Source organism: Artemia sp. Qi Xiang Cuo, chromosome 13 (assembly GCF_049724085.1).
Source record: "Artemia sp. Qi Xiang Cuo chromosome 13, ASM4972408v1, whole genome shotgun sequence".
Lineage (NCBI taxonomy): Eukaryota > Metazoa > Arthropoda > Branchiopoda > Anostraca > Artemiidae > Artemia > Artemia sp. Qi Xiang Cuo.
Genome location: NC_142806.1, coordinates 21,438,900 through 21,454,615, shown reverse-complemented (window position 1 = coordinate 21,454,615; position 15,716 = coordinate 21,438,900). Strand labels below are relative to the sequence as shown.

The following is a 15,716-nucleotide window of genomic DNA, read 5'->3' as shown; positions in this document are numbered from 1 at the left end:
AGACAAATATATGCCCCCAAGGCATAACTTACCACGCCTGCCCCCGGGGCATAACTTACAACGCCTGTCCCCGGGCCCTGGTAGGTTGTGTCAACGCCGGAATTTTTGTTATATGATCTTTGAACTATTTTAAACAAAATAGCTATCTAAAATTTTTTATTGGATGCATTTGGGAAAAGAGGATTTGGGAAGGGGGAAGCTGGTTACCCTCTAATATCTTTTGACGCTTAAAAAGTGATCTAGAACTTTCAATTTCCAATCAAATGAGCCCTCTCTGAAGTGTATACGAGCATTCCTTCCATAAGAACCATATATGCCCCTGGGCATAACTTATAACCCTTGCCCCTGAAGACTGTGGGGGGAGTGTCCTGCTCAAACATATAATTTCCAGAACTTTCAACTACGTTGAACAAAATGAAAGTTTCTTCGACAACGTTGTCTATACAAAACCTTATATGCCCCCAGGGCATAACTTACAACCCTTGCCCTGATGGCTGTGGGGGAGTTGTCATCCTCAAAGACCTAATTTCCAGAACTTAAAACTACGTTTAATAAAATGACTGTCTCAAGATTTTGATTAGATGTGTTTGTGAAAAAGGTGGGCGTGAGAGGGGGGTTTGTTGCTCTCCAATCAAATTCAACATTTAAAAAGGGCACTGGTCGTTTGATTTTCCAATCGAATTAGCTTTTTTTGAAGTTTCTATAACAACACTTTCTATAAAAAACCTTATATGCCCCAAGGGCATACCTTACAACCCTTGCCCTGAGGGATGTGGGGGAGTGTCCTCCTCAAATTATATTTTCTATCTGGAAACAACTGCGCTGAACAAAATGGCTATCTCAAAATTTTTATTGGATGTGTTTGGGGGAATGATGGGCTTTGGGGGGGGGGCTAGTTGCCCTCCAATCGCTTTTGACTATTAAAAGGGGCACTAGCCCTTTGAACTTCCAATCGAATGAGCCTTTTTTGAAGTTTCTACGACAACGCCTTCTATAAAAACTTTATATGCCCCCAGGGCATAATTGAAAACCCTTGCCCTGAGGGTTGTGGGGGAATGTCCTCCTCAAAAACATATTTTCTATCTGGAAATCAACTAGGCTGAATAAAATGGATATCTCAAAATTTTGTTTGATTGTGTTTGGGGAATTGATGGGCGTGGGGGAAGGGGGGCTAGTTGCCCTCCAATCACTTTCAACTATTATATATTTTATATATAGAAATCAACTACGCTGAACAAAATGGCTATCTCAAAATTTTGATTGGATGTGTTTGGGGGAATTATGGGCGATGGAGGGCTAGTTGCCCTCCAATCACTTTCGACTATTAAAAAGGGCACTAGAACTCTCGATTTCCAATTGAATGAACCCTCTCTGAAGTTTCTACGACGACCCCTTCCATATGAAGTGCCTCTGGGAAAAAAATAATAATAATAATAAATAATAAAACATTGGAGCCGTATGGCCTTTACTATAGGCAACGCTACAGCGTTGCCTCTGATATTCTTGTTTATTTGATTGAAATTGCTTCATAATAATAAACAGTAACGTAATGACCTTCCGAGATCTAGGTTTCAGTAAATTTCAGTTAAATATCTTCTTTTCTCTGTAAATTATCGTTTATTTGATTGAAATTGGTTAATAATAATGAAAAATTAAATGATGACCTTCCAAAATCTAGGTTTCAGTAGATTTCAGTTAAATGTCTTCTTTTTCTTTGAATATTCTCGTTTATTTGATTGAAAATGTTTAATAATGATAATAAATAACATAATGACCTTCCGAGATCTAGGTTTCAGTAGATTTCAGTTAAATGTCTTCTTTTTCTTTGAATATTCCTGTCAATCATTTTGCTATAAATGTTGGTAATGAAATTTAATTAACACTTTTGAAAAGGACTTAATCTGGAAAATAATTATTGTCAGAATGTAATACTTTAGTAACAAAATTATGGAAAGTACAAAAAGAATTATGGAAAGTAGGCCGTCCAGAACGCATTATATCAAATACCTAACCTAACTTAACCAACTCTATACATTAGATAATTAATTAAAATATATCTGCATAGTAGTTTGCCTCATTGAGAATAAGCTAATTATCTCTGAAATCGGTTTTACTCAGATCAAGAACTTGAGTGTGGTCGCTATAATAGACAAGTACCATAAGATGAAGCCAAAGAGGATCAAACCGGGGTTCTAGTCCTATTCATTAAACAGACAATATCTCAAAGTGGCCTGTAGTCTTACCAGATTTGACATCCACTTATGTGAGCACACTAGAATGTTTTAGGTGCACTATATTTCGTCAAAATTTGAATAACTATATGTTTCACCAACCCTCAGCTTTATCGGCTAAGTATATATTAGAGGTACAATTTCACATGGCGGTGTTGCACTATATTCCTTGATGTTTTGTTTGAGATTTACTTTCCTTGTAATACATTAAAAAAATAATAATAATGATAATTATTCTAAACAAGAATACCTGCTTCAATCACATGTCGACCTTCCAACTCTAAATATTTGTTTCATATTCAGAGAGAATTCTAACGCCTCTCTGTAAAGTAAGTCCAATTCTTTTAACCCTTTCTCTCTTCAGAAATTTAAATAATTATCCTCATTTTATGTCAGTGCAAGAATTATGGGACAAATTCCTGAAGAAATAATTTGATGCTCGCCCAGCGTCACAGGCTATTTTTACTCTCCTATATTTGGAGTCCTGTTCTCCTATAAATATATACATGGCCGTAATATACGCTGGTGGTGTTCTGGACGGTGTCCAATGTCTCCCAAATGAGGACTTCCCGTCGGACCACTTGATAGGTTACTACTATCTTCCTACTTAACCTATTTAACTTTTTTCGATTGTAAAAAAACACCCTGTGTTATGGGTATTCTACTCTTTACATCTTCAATGCGTCATTACCTTACCACCTTTTTTACTGTCATTTACTCCTAGTCTAAGCGACATAGTCCTCTTAGCATGAATTTTCAAACCTATTCTATAAGCTTTGGATTTTCTTCAGATTTTATAAGCTGAATTTTTTGTAAAATTAATTACTCCTAATGCTACAGTTTGGGTTTTACCTTAAGTTTGTATGATTTAAAGGAGGCCCTAGACGGTCAATCATTTAGATCAAAAGCTTCTATCAATCGATTGACTCAAGCATGATTTACCGTCTAGGAACCTGTTTGACGCTTGAGTCAAGCGTTGATGGTGATTGATAGACAGTTTGAATGACTCAATCATTTTGATCAAAAGCAGTGTGTTACATTAGCTTTGGTCGAGATTGAAGGTTGACTGATGCACAGTCAATCAATTGACGAGGTTCAAAGTGATTGACCGTCTAGGGCCTCCGTAAGTTTCATTTTAATATAAAATATTCGTGGAAGTCTGATGGCTAAAATCCTTAATGTTTATAGCCAAAATTTATTTTATAACCTGAAATCCCCTTACCATCAATTGCTCCTAGCTTAATAATAATATAATTTGTATTTAATTTTGTTTAATTTGAATTTCGGTTTAAATTTATACTTCTTATTTATCCTTCATCTTTCATCTAAAAATTTGATCAGGATTTTTTTATAAACTTAATGCTTCTTAATGTCAATAACTCCTGGTAGTGCAATTACGTTTTAAATTTAAGTTTATTCAATTGAACTTTATGTTTATGGGAAAATCCCTAAGATTAAATTGTTAATCCTTTTTTGAGTAATTTTAAATCCTTCATCATATAATATTTCTGGAAAGCTTATTATATCCACGTATTGAAATCCTTGATGATAAGGATAAAATTAAAAAATGATTAAAATCCTCCAATGCCATTGCTGGCGCATAAGGTGTCGAATCGACGTTTCAGTTGCTGGGTGTTTTTACAGGGACAAGTAGCAAGCTTGTCGCCCAACCTTGCTGCAGCGATATCGAACCCTGGTGCTCCGTATTGGCAAGCAAAGGATCTATCCACTGTGCTAAAATAGGGTTGATGCTTAAGGATGCAATCTTTATTCTTTGAGCTGACAATTTTTTTAGGAAAATTGTTTTATAAGTTTAATTTCTGGAAATATGACTGGTTCTTACTGCAACACACTGCTTCCTTGCTGGCTCTTACTGAATCTATATTTTGTTCATTTTTTTTTTCTCTTTATTCTAGGATGGCTATTCAAGATGGAACTGTCAAAACCGGAAGAAATCGATTCTCTGATGGATGAAGAAGCTTACAGCAAGTACCTCAAGTCTCAAGAGGAATAAATAAATTCCTCTCATTTCTTTTGTTGATTTTTAGTATCATTTCAAAGAAAAGAGTTATGAAGTTAGCTGAAGTTTATTGTTTTTAATAATGTGGAATTATAGTAGAAATTCTACTTAAATTAATTGTGGACAAAACCATCTTTTGTCTTGAAAGTATAAATTATAAGGGAGGAACCTGTATTTTGTTCATAAAATTATCTGGGGTGTCAATTCACGAAAACATAGAGAGGAGAGGGGCAAGGATTTTCTTCGATTTTTGGTATAATAATACAAGTCGCTTTGACGTAAATACCCTCTGACACCACACTGGCTATACATTATATTCGATAAAAAAAAAACAAAGAAATAAATAATTAAAGAACCGAATGAGGGTGATTTTCAACCAATAAAAAAAAACAACAACATAAAAGATTAAGTAGACATTTTAGCAAAGACCTCAAAGAAAAGGAAGGAAAAAGGGTAAATAGGAAAGAGAATGAGGGGCTATTTTTTTAAGTAAACTGAAATGAACCAAAGAAGTGACTATAAAAATATGAAAGACGATTTTAAATTCTTACTACGGCTACTACTAACAACTTACTGCATCACCAAGTTGCCTGAGGCGAGGCTAACACAGCTACGCACACTCCTCCCTGCCAATCTTTTCAAAGCCTCCCTATTTACACCCTTCTAATATGTTTGCATACCCTAGAAAGCGCGATTTTCCATATTTTTTCGTATAGCTTACTATTTTAAATGCGGTTAGTCAGTCGGGTACCCTAAACAAACCGTGTGCAATTTCTCTGAAAAATATATAGCAACTCCTCTGTCTTTCGGAGAGTCCACGCTTCAGAATCTTACTTGGCATCTGCCATCATTAGCTTCCAATAATCTGGTCTTGGTTTGCAGACTTATGTTCCTATTCTTTCAAACTTTTTTCAGCTGTGAAAAAACGCCCTGGACCTTGGCTATTCTATTTTTAACATCTTCACTGCACCCACCATCTTTACTAATGACACTACCTAGGTAAGGAAAGTTGTCCACATGTTCTTGCACCCTGAACTCGCAAAACCTCGAAGAATTTTTTCACTAGTGATTACTACAGCGTGTCGACCGATTGGGTTTGTGTTATGACACTTAATTGATTTGATTTGAAAATGAGAAGGAATATAAGCTGAATTGTTTTATTAGGTTATTATGATAACAATAATTAGTATAATAATCCGGAAGAAAGACAGGGTCAGAACGGACTAAAAGAATCCCTATGGAATAAATTAAGCCGGAAGGGATTAAGAAAGTAGAATGGTGGCTAAAGAAAGTTCAAAGGAAATTGGAAGGGACTGTTACTTATAATTTCTTGTCAATATGTTACATACTTATTTTCCAATAATATTTATAGTTCATCCTAGTGACAAAGTTGACTCGAATACCTCCAAAATTCACAATGTATTACTATAAATATCTTTTCTTTATATTTCTTTTACTTTTTAACCTCCCTAAAAGATTATGGTTAACCATTTACTGTGGATACTAAGTTAACTTGTAAAAAAAAGGTTCAACCTTTGGTTTATTTTGAATGAAACGGAATCATTATGTTTCTGTGATATTTTTCTCAGTTCGTTGCTCGGTCTAAAGATGTTCTTTTGATTTATTTTTTTTTATATTTAATGTAAAAAAATGAATGAAAAAATGTATTTAATTGGAGACGGGTTAATTATTTTGCTGTTTTTGGTCTTTTTTCTTTAAAAAAAAGGCAACTCCTCCCCCCAACCCTAGTTTGTCCCCCAGCTAAAATTCAGTCTCTTCAAAACTCTTGTCAAAACTAATATAAATGTGGTAAAGTGATTTTAAGGTTGTTGGGGTGAAGTTGTAGTTTTCGCCTTTATTTCTTCCTCTTTAGGTGATATATACTATGGTCCTTAGGTTAATAAATTCCGATAGTATGGCTCAGGCTACGAGTTGACTAAGAGAGTGTAACAGCTCGATACATTTAAATGACAAGGTGAAGTTTGTAGATAGGTTGGCTATAGCACAATACTTTTATTCAGCTAACATACACCAGTACAGGATTTGTTAATATATATATTTCGCTGGGGCTGGTGGTCCCAGGGAGACGACAAGTATAAGAAATCTACAAATAGATATAATACAATTAGATACTTAGACACTTACAATAATCCGACAATATTCCCAGGTATTTCTAAATCAACGGACCAGAGGTGAGTCCGATATGAAATTAGTATATCGCACTCCGTTTTCATTTAATTTTGCTATTATACATTTCGTTAACCCCGTATTATCGGGGCTAATAAACGTAAATAGCAAAGAAGGTGGGATTTCTGGATTTTGCATAAAATAAGCACATACCAGGATGCGTTTTTTAACTTAATAAAAAGTGTCATTTTGAGACTTTGTATTGCGTCTTAATGTTTTTATTAAAATCCCAAATTTGACTTAATTAGAAAGCATCACCACATAAACCTGCATAATTTCTGGTCGTTTTTTAAATACCGCCAAGAAATCTGGAGGAAAATACCCCCTCCCGTGGACATATCCTCCGGACAATTACCGTAAAATTGTCCACGCGTAAAATTGAGTCGGTAAAGAGAAAGTAAGACATTAAGAAATTTTGTATTAGAATTCTGGCGAATTTCCCTGAAAATTTCACCCCCTGGAAACTTCCATCTCCTGGGTAAATGCTCCCCGTGCAAAATCGCCCCAGCAGAAAATTTGTCCTCTTCTCCCCACCTGAAAAATTCATGCATACTTCCCAATAACAAATACTATACGTAAGTAATAGACAAAGGTTATGACTTAAGACATTTCCCCAGGGACTGTGGTGGGTCATGTTATTTCCAAAGACATAGTTATTGGGCCTTTCCATTATGCTGAACAAAATAGCTATCTAAAACTTTTGATCGGATAATTTTGGGGGGAAAAGTGTTGTAGGAGGGAAGCTAGTTGCCCTCCAATTTTTTAGTCACCTAGAAAGGGCAGTATAAATTTTAATTTCCGTTAGAATGAGCCCTCTCCCGGTGTTCTAGGCCTATTGGGTCGATATGATTACCCTCTGGGAAAAACAAATAAACACGCATCCGTGATTTTTCTCCTGGCAAAAAATACAAATTCCACATTTTTGCAGATAGGAGCTTGAAACCTCTACAGTAAGGTTCTCTGATACGCTGAATCTGATGGTGCAATTTTTATTCAGATTTAATGACTTTTAGGGGTGTTTACCCCTTTTTTCAAAAATCAGGCAAGTTTTCTCTGGCTCGTAACCTATGCTGGGCAAGCGTAAACTTAATGAAACTTAAATATTTGAAATCAGCATAAAAATCAAATTCTTTTGATATAATTATTGGTATCAAATTCCCGCTTTTTATACTTTCGGTTAGTATTGAGCCGGGTCGCTCCTTACTTACAGTTCGTTACCACGAACTGTTTGTTGATTGGAACAAAAAGTCAAACTTTAGCGTAAGGAGCGAGGTATTGAGGATTCATATAATACATAGGTCTACGTAAAGATGTATAACATCAAACAGATTCGGAAGGGGGAGGGGATATCTCTCACATTTAGAAATCTATTTTTCTCTAAAGGGACGGGATTTTGTGAGGGGCGCAGCCTGCACCCCGGGCAGGGGCCTTTACCAGAATGGACGGAAACGATTCTGTATTTATTTATTCAGTTCTTAGATTGTGTAAAACCAAGTCTTACCTGACTAGTATATATATATATATATATATATATATATATATATATATATATATATATATATATATATATATATATATATATATATATATATATATATATATATATATATATATATATATAGATTTCTTTTGCAAATGATTTATGTTACTAGTTGAGAATTAGAGGATTGCAGCCGTCCATCATCAGGCTTTTCGAGCCTTCCCCAGGTGGTTGTGTGTATATATAGTTTATTTTATAATTATTAGTAAATCAAATAAATTTGTCAATATATATATATATATATATATATATATATATATATATATATATATATATATATATATATATATATATATATATATATATATATATATATATATATATATATATATATATATGTTAGTCGAGTGATCAGTAGGGGCCTCTCAGCGTGTCCCCAGGTGGCGATAGGGAAACACCTTATAGCCATGTAGGGCACCTCTATAGGAGGCACGGAACACGGGGACCTTGTCCCTGAGGGTCCAAAATAAAAAACTGGGGCTGTAAATACTGGTGAAGGAGAAAGAAGGCCCCTCAAATGTACACTCAACAGGGTCGACGGTGTGTGCATTTTTGGTGTGTCGCACTTGGGAAAAATATGTTTCATGTTAAATGTAGTGGGCGGGAGACAGGCAACTTTAATAGCTTCCGATATTGTAGGTAGAAAGAAGGTGTGTTCGTGCTCTAGTAGACCGACCAGATGCATAATATCAAGGTCAGCAGTCACGTTAGTGTTTTACCATGTCGCTTACTGAACGATAGATTGTCAAAAAATTTTACCCTGAATTCTAGGTAATTTCTTTATTGATCCCTTGTGTTCATTTTTTTGTGTCTTCAGCAAAAATTTAGGGTGCAGTTTGAAAACCTCAAATGTCGCTTGGTGTGTTCCAGATTTTTTTTTTTATTAAAGATTCCGAAACTGAGTCTAAGTATGGGATTAATATTGACTTTCTAAAGTCATGGACTGTTTTATTAGCCGTATGACAATGTTAACTGATCAATCTGGGCATTGGAAAGTCTGAGAATCTTGGCATTGAGTGATTGAAAGTTCACTACTGCTTCGGTCAGCTTGAAAAAGACTGTAATTTCAGTAGATCGACTTCAATTCCCTGCAGCATCTGGTTGACCACCTCGAGCTTGCTGGAATACCTGACAATTATTTTAGAATAGACAGGAAACATGGTGGAGATGGTATAGTGTAGCTGAAAAGATTTTTGCTTTGAATTCTTATTTCCTTCCAACGATAACCTTTTTTAGGGATTGCGCAATCTTAGCGAAATTGTTTGAATTAGCGCAAACATTGCAAATTTTCTAATCGTGAGGCCATCTTGTTTATTATAACTTCTGTAGAGTGACGCCAACAACTTCACACTTCTGACCATTCTCATGAAAGAACTTGATTATTTCTTTAATTGTACCTACAATATTTCTAATGTGTGGAACGTTATTTAAATAATTCACAACTAAGTCGGTGGTTAGAACAGTGAAAATACTGAGCCACAGAAGAATCATGACAGATATTTCTATGTGGCACCCCTGAGATGTGGTCGGTCATTGTGCTGCAGTCGTCTAATGATACCCCTGAGACAGAAAATTTACTAAGAACTTGACATTTTAAATTTCACTTACTTGGGGCTGTGTATCGCTGAAAGCATACCCAACCCTTTTGAAATTTTAAATTGAACTTGCCCAATAACTTTTTTCACCATTTGTTTTTTCCTTTTTTCTTTCGTTTTACAAAAGAGCAAAAATTAAGATTTTTTTCGAAGATAATACGAGGAAAGAACTAAAAAAAAAATACGTAGATTAATTCTACTTGACGAATCTTCTTCACTTTTGAACTCATCTTGAAAGAAAATGATAAGATAGTGGTCAAAGAGAAGAGGAAAAAGACGCTTAATCGATTTAATTTTAGAGAAAATAAAAAAACATAACACTATATAAAATCTCAAAAGGTGATGCAGATGATGAAAATTAGGCGGTCCAATCTGATCCAAACCCATAAGCAGAATCAGAATCTGTATCTTCACTTTCACTATGAATTGGAGCCAAACCTGGGGAGTTCACAATATGAATCATAGGCTTCTCAACTGCCGGCCATTCTTTTGATCTTTTCTTCTTGATGCCCTTAGGGGGTGGCATTAACTGGCGGTCAATCTATAAAACAATATTATAATATAACTAAACTTTGGATGGCATGTGCTGGAATGGACAAAGAGGGTGCAGGTTTGTCTGAATCAGGACAGTGCTGTCCACAGGGAGGGGGAGACTGGGTCAGCGGCCCTGGGCGCCGTGGCTGGGGGGTTACCCATTTTGATCAAATTTTTCACTATGATTCGGCTTTTTTTGCTTGTGTTAGAGTCGGGAGGGGGCGCTGTAATATAATTTTGCCCCGGGCACCACTAATCCTAAGAAGGCTCTGAATCAGGATATAACCCTTTCAATCAAGCCCAATCACGCTTTATAGCCCTTTGTTTTCAATAGGAAACTGCTACAGGGTCCAAGTTTAAAAAGCAAGTTCGGTAAGTTTGCCCTACCTATAGTTTTTCTCTAAAAATTGAGGAGCATAAATAGGCATAAGGTACAGTATAAGCTAATATATCGTTACAGTATAATAAATATACAGTAATCAGCAATCAGAGACTTGGGGAGTTCACAGTGTGAGTCATTGGCTTTTCACCTGCTTGCATTAACTGGTGATTGATCTTGAGATGAAATACCTATATCCTTCACTTATATTGTCACCTCTCAAAGACAATATTTAGACATATCTTTATAGTTATAACGATAAAAAACTTTGTTAAACCTACAGCCAAGCTCAACTTCTTTGCTGACCTTAAATGACATACATCATTTTAAAATTCAAATCCCACAGAAAAACCAAACTTAGATCCGAGGCAAAATTAGTAACAAAATAATGTCAAGTCGGCACAGTAGTAATGTACGTCAAATCATGAAAGGCTATGGGGGAGGGCAAATGTATATTTCACAATCTAAAGGGAGCAAGTTCGTCGTTTCTCTATTAAGATCCAATAAAGGTTTTTCAATAAAAATACCCCAAAGGAAGATGTTTTTCAAAATATAGGGGGAGGGGGTAAAAAACCCCGGGAGCACAAGCAATCGCCTACATCCCCTCTCCCCAATTGATGGCAGTGGCAGTAAATCGGGTATTTACGCAAGGATCGGGGCCTTAATGTTCCCGGTGTCTCGAGATTTCAAGACAAATATGACAAATTATGGCAAAGGCATGGGCGTAGTGAAGGGGAGCAGGGGAGGGAAGCTGTCTCACCTACAACTCCAAATTTACACTAGATATTAACGAGAGCTTTCCGCATGTTGGAATTTTTCTGTTGGATGTTACCTGCTAGATGATTGAAAAAACTGGAAATAAACAGAAATTTCCAAATAGCGTTTCCGATATCAATGTTTACGTTCAGATATTCAATATTGATTTTTGATCCGATATATAAATAGCAGACTGGCTCACAATCGGCCGGTTCTGACTTTTTAATTCTCCTGGAATTGACTCAAGTGATAAGAAGTCACTGAGTAGGGCAAAGCAAAGGTAGTTCTTTCAATACTATACTTGCAAAAGACAATTAGAAATAATCCACATCTCTTCCACCCTGATGCCTCTATTCAAGTGGTCAAGAGTGTCGAACCTGAGCCATCCCGGCACTGATTCGGCCGTCTCTGCCTTACGTTCGGCCACCGGACAAAAGAAACAGAAAAGTGACCAGGAGAACATTAAAACTTGTTTTTCGGCTATACAATTAAGAAAGAATATGATCAGTATAAAAACTACAAAATGAATTTTAATAAGGCTAAAAAAAAACTAGAGTACTAATTTCAAATTATAAATTTACTAGTCAACACCAAAAGTAAGCCGTTCCGCTAATCTTGATGTTCCGCCTGTCAGTGGTGGCAGTTTCATTTAAAATTATGTCTTTAAGACACTACCCGTCTCGTCAGTTAGCGCAAAGTCTCTCGCTCCAGTCTCCTTAAGAAAGTGGACCTTAAGTTCTTCAGTTGCTACTTTTCTGATAATGATAATACAGAGAGCAGTATTCCCTTTCTTGCTCTTCAGCTCAACCAGAATGTAATCACCAGCCTTGACTTTTTCAGTGTCAAATTGGAAGTTGCTGGTAGGGGGCTCGCCTTCAACGTCCATACTGGAGTCTGAAGAGTTGTTGCATACAGGCTCATCTACGTCAGAATCGTCAGTGCAAATGCAACTCTTGTTACGAGAAACATACCCTTTGCTTTTTAGACTTTTCACTTCTCTGACTTTCTTCTTTCAAAGACTATGGCTTTCTTGGGAGATACAGTTTTTTATCCCAGCAGTAATGCGTTCTTTCACAGGGGTGTCAGAGAGCACTTCTGAGTTTTTCGCATTTTTTACATGTTAATTTTTCGTGTTGAGTCTTTTGGAAAGAGTATTGCATGAACAATCTCTTTTAACAAATCATCTGCTGACCTTTGCTTCTCATTTAGAGAGACAGAACCTGTGCATCGTCTGTTTCGGAGTTTATGTTAAAGAAGGAGTCTAAATGTCACACAGGACTTGCAATGACGATAGAAACTTCCCTGGTAAGTGCTTCACTAGATGTGGTAGGCATTCTGTCTGAGACATATGACGAGAAGAGCTTATAATCCTTGAGGACATCTCTGTTGGTAGGGTAGACCCCACTTGCTCTGATTCCACTGATTATGTTCTCATGAGTGAAAAAGCTTTGGATATGCTTTCCCCAGCAACTCAGCAATATTATACACTGATATTGTTTTACATTTCAGGGCAGTTATAAATATTGCGGCTTCCTGGTTATATTACGTCTTAGGGCGCCCCATGACTGTCCTGTCTCTAGGAAGTAGTTTGTGACTAGCTCAGATAGTGAACATTAAAAGTAAGATGCCATTATTTTTACCAATACTAAGCGAATCGACGATGCATCAGCAGATCTGATTATCAATTTTCAGAAACAGTAGTGACTGTTTGCAGTGTTTGACTTGCTTGATAAAATACCTCTAGTAAAGCAAAGAATGAGAGGCAGTCATCCAGCCAGAAGTATTTTCTGAGTCGATCATGATGGTTCCAGGTACAGCTCCCTTGAGTAAAATTTCCGGACAATTTTCCTGGGGAAATAAGTAGAGGAGGGACTGTGTTTTCAATGCACTAACACCAGCACAAATCGTGGTCAACTAACCTGTTTCTGCTGACGTGACCTTCCCTACTTACTTCTGGCCTCGCTATGCAATGATCTTACCAGGCTTGTTGATGTTTTCAGACCCGATTCGTCAACATTCCAAATGTCTTATGGCCTGAATATGTATTTATATAGACCTCTCTCCAGGTTGTATGAGAAAGCTCCTACACTGTGACGATTGAAAAAAGTCGCCCGTCATAAGCTTGCACCTTCTGGTGTTCTTACTGATAGAATTTTAAGGCAATCCATAAAACCACGGTACTAATCTTTACCTGCAACTCCTCCACTGTTTCCACTACCTTTGAATTTTATGTTATCTGTTATCTGCCCCCCCCCCCCCTTGAACATCAAATTTACACTAGATATGGTTGAAAAAGCAGATGGTTGAAAAAGCAGTTGAAAAAAGTTATATGGCTAAAAAAGCAGTTGATAAAAGGTAGATGGTTGAAAAAGCTGGAAATAAACAGCCGAAATGACAGAATAAAACCCAAAAAGAAGAAATTATCCATAATGTCTTGGAAATATTTAGCTCTAATCCAAGAATATTAATGCCGAAGCTTATTGATGACTTATGATTTTTGGTGATTGTTTATTAATACAGATTTCATAGGTATTTCATAGGTATACAGATTTCATAGATTTCATAGGTATTCATAGAACTTGCTGACAATGTAAGGTTTTCTGAACTACCAATATAACTTCAGCTCCCCACCCCCGCACTTCATCACAGAATAGGCTATGTTTCATCCAAAGTAAGTTTAAAAAACGGTACATATAAGGGTTACTCATTAAGATTTTAAAAGTACGTCTTTGTTGCTCTATTTATCAATATCAAAGGTTTTAAATTTGTAATGCCTGTAAATATTTATACATATCTTTTATACGTATGGTATTCACGTGCACTGAAATTACTAAAATGGAATCTTGGAGAAATAAAGCATGCTAAGAATTTTTAATACTAATTTCAACTTGCGTACAAGTTTTACATGATATTTTATAACACGAAAACTATTCATCGTTCAAATTCAGGGACATTTCGGTCTTACAATATTTTGTATTGTGTCAGTTTGCAAGTACATCGAAAGGCACTTGAAGCCCTAGCTGACAAGATCTTTGAGATAATAAAGGCTTAACATATTTGACTTCTAATGCTCTCGCATGAAATTTCCAGCAAACACTTCCAATAACAAAAATTGCGAAAAACCTCAATAATAGGATTAAAAGATGTTTAATCTATGCACACAAATGAGGTTTAGAACCAACAGGACAAAATGATGTAATTTAAGATAGCTAATTTTGTTTCTTCCACTCAACATGAAATTTTAAAATAATAACATCAGTTACCGTTGTGCTGGTGTAGTGGAAGTAATCGAACTTGCCAATCAGGAGTATTCAGGTTCAATACCGCACAGTGCAAGGGGAATTACCAAGCCGTTTTCTACTGTCAATTTTTCTTTATTTTCGATATATAATATTATTATAATTAATGTCTCAGTGAACTTTTGCCCTTTGTTTAAAAAGGGTATTTGCTAATAGAAAGAAACAACAACAGTTGTGGTTGGTCACGCTTTTTCAATTTTAAAGTATTTTTTCCTTAGATCTTCCGTTATTATAAAGTTTTAAAGTGTTCTAAGGCGATCAATAAAACTACGGTACCAACATACTTTTATACTATGAATAATGGCACAAGTGTATGCAAATTTACGTACTTCTAAGGAAGTAAAGTCGAAAATTTATATCACCTATCGTTTTCAAGTAAGTTTTTACTTCTTTTTCTTGTTCCTCTGTAAATATTTATAATCAGTTGTAACAGGGCGTAAAGAAACTCAGGTCCAGACTTTGTAGAGGGATATTCAGCTTCTCAACTTTTTTCTTGAAGTCTCGCAGCGTTTCTCTAGGGATACCCATGGTACTTACAGAGAATCCGACTGACTTTTGTTGACTAAGACAGCAAAATTACTGTTTTCTTTTCTTCTGGATCCCAGCCGCCTATCTTTCTTCTCTTTTCTGTTTTACTTTTAAGCATTTAATCTTTAATGAAATTTAGCAGGATAAACAAAAGACTTTCAGTTCACCTACTAGTCTGACAGGATTAAACAACGCCAGAATCAATCAACTTTTTGGTTTTGAGCTTGCCTTCAACTTTTAAATATACTTTTTACATAGCTCTTATAAGCATAGCCCACTCTCGGACACCGTGGTTCGGCATGCCTAATCAACCCGGGGCATTGTGGCCAAACGTGGGAGTTCGCCATCCCGCGGGATGACAAAATACTAACAGCAAACCAGTGAAGATGGCACGTCTCAGAAGCTGCCAAAAGACGGGTCAATAATAAGAGAATGCATTGTGAGTTTGCGGATTTTCTAGCATTCGTAATTAGGCATAGGCCTTCAGAAAAAAAACTGAACGAAATTCCAGATTTAATCACCATAAAACGTGATCCAATCCCATATTTCTGGTAAAAGTTTTAATCAAGGTCAGATATTTTAAAATTCACTGCCATCTGTCAGAGCTTTTATAATTTACCAGAAGTCCCCATAGGTTTTTATATTGA

The 15,716-nt window shown here is 36.1% G+C and overlaps 2 protein-coding genes across 2 annotated transcripts in view; one reads left to right on the top strand and one right to left on the bottom strand.

Annotated features, from left to right (window-relative positions):
- The window catches only part of ppl (glycine cleavage system H protein, mitochondrial), a 34,766-nt gene extending 30,450 nt beyond the window's left edge, over positions 1-4,316 (top strand). The window contains exon 4 of the mRNA XM_089098831.1: positions 4,148-4,316. Coding sequence (XP_088954957.1) covers positions 4,148-4,245 — 98 coding nt within the window. The 3' untranslated portion in view covers positions 4,246-4,316. The remainder of the gene's footprint in view (positions 1-4,147) is intronic.
- A 5,530-nt stretch (positions 4,317-9,846) lies between these two features.
- Positions 9,847-15,716, bottom strand: part of sowah (ankyrin repeat domain family member sosondowah) — a 219,580-nt gene continuing 213,710 nt past the window's right edge. Inside the window, exon 13 of the mRNA XM_089098935.1 lies at positions 9,847-10,114. Coding sequence (XP_088955061.1) covers positions 9,932-10,114 — 183 coding nt within the window. The 3' untranslated portion in view covers positions 9,847-9,931. The remainder of the gene's footprint in view (positions 10,115-15,716) is intronic.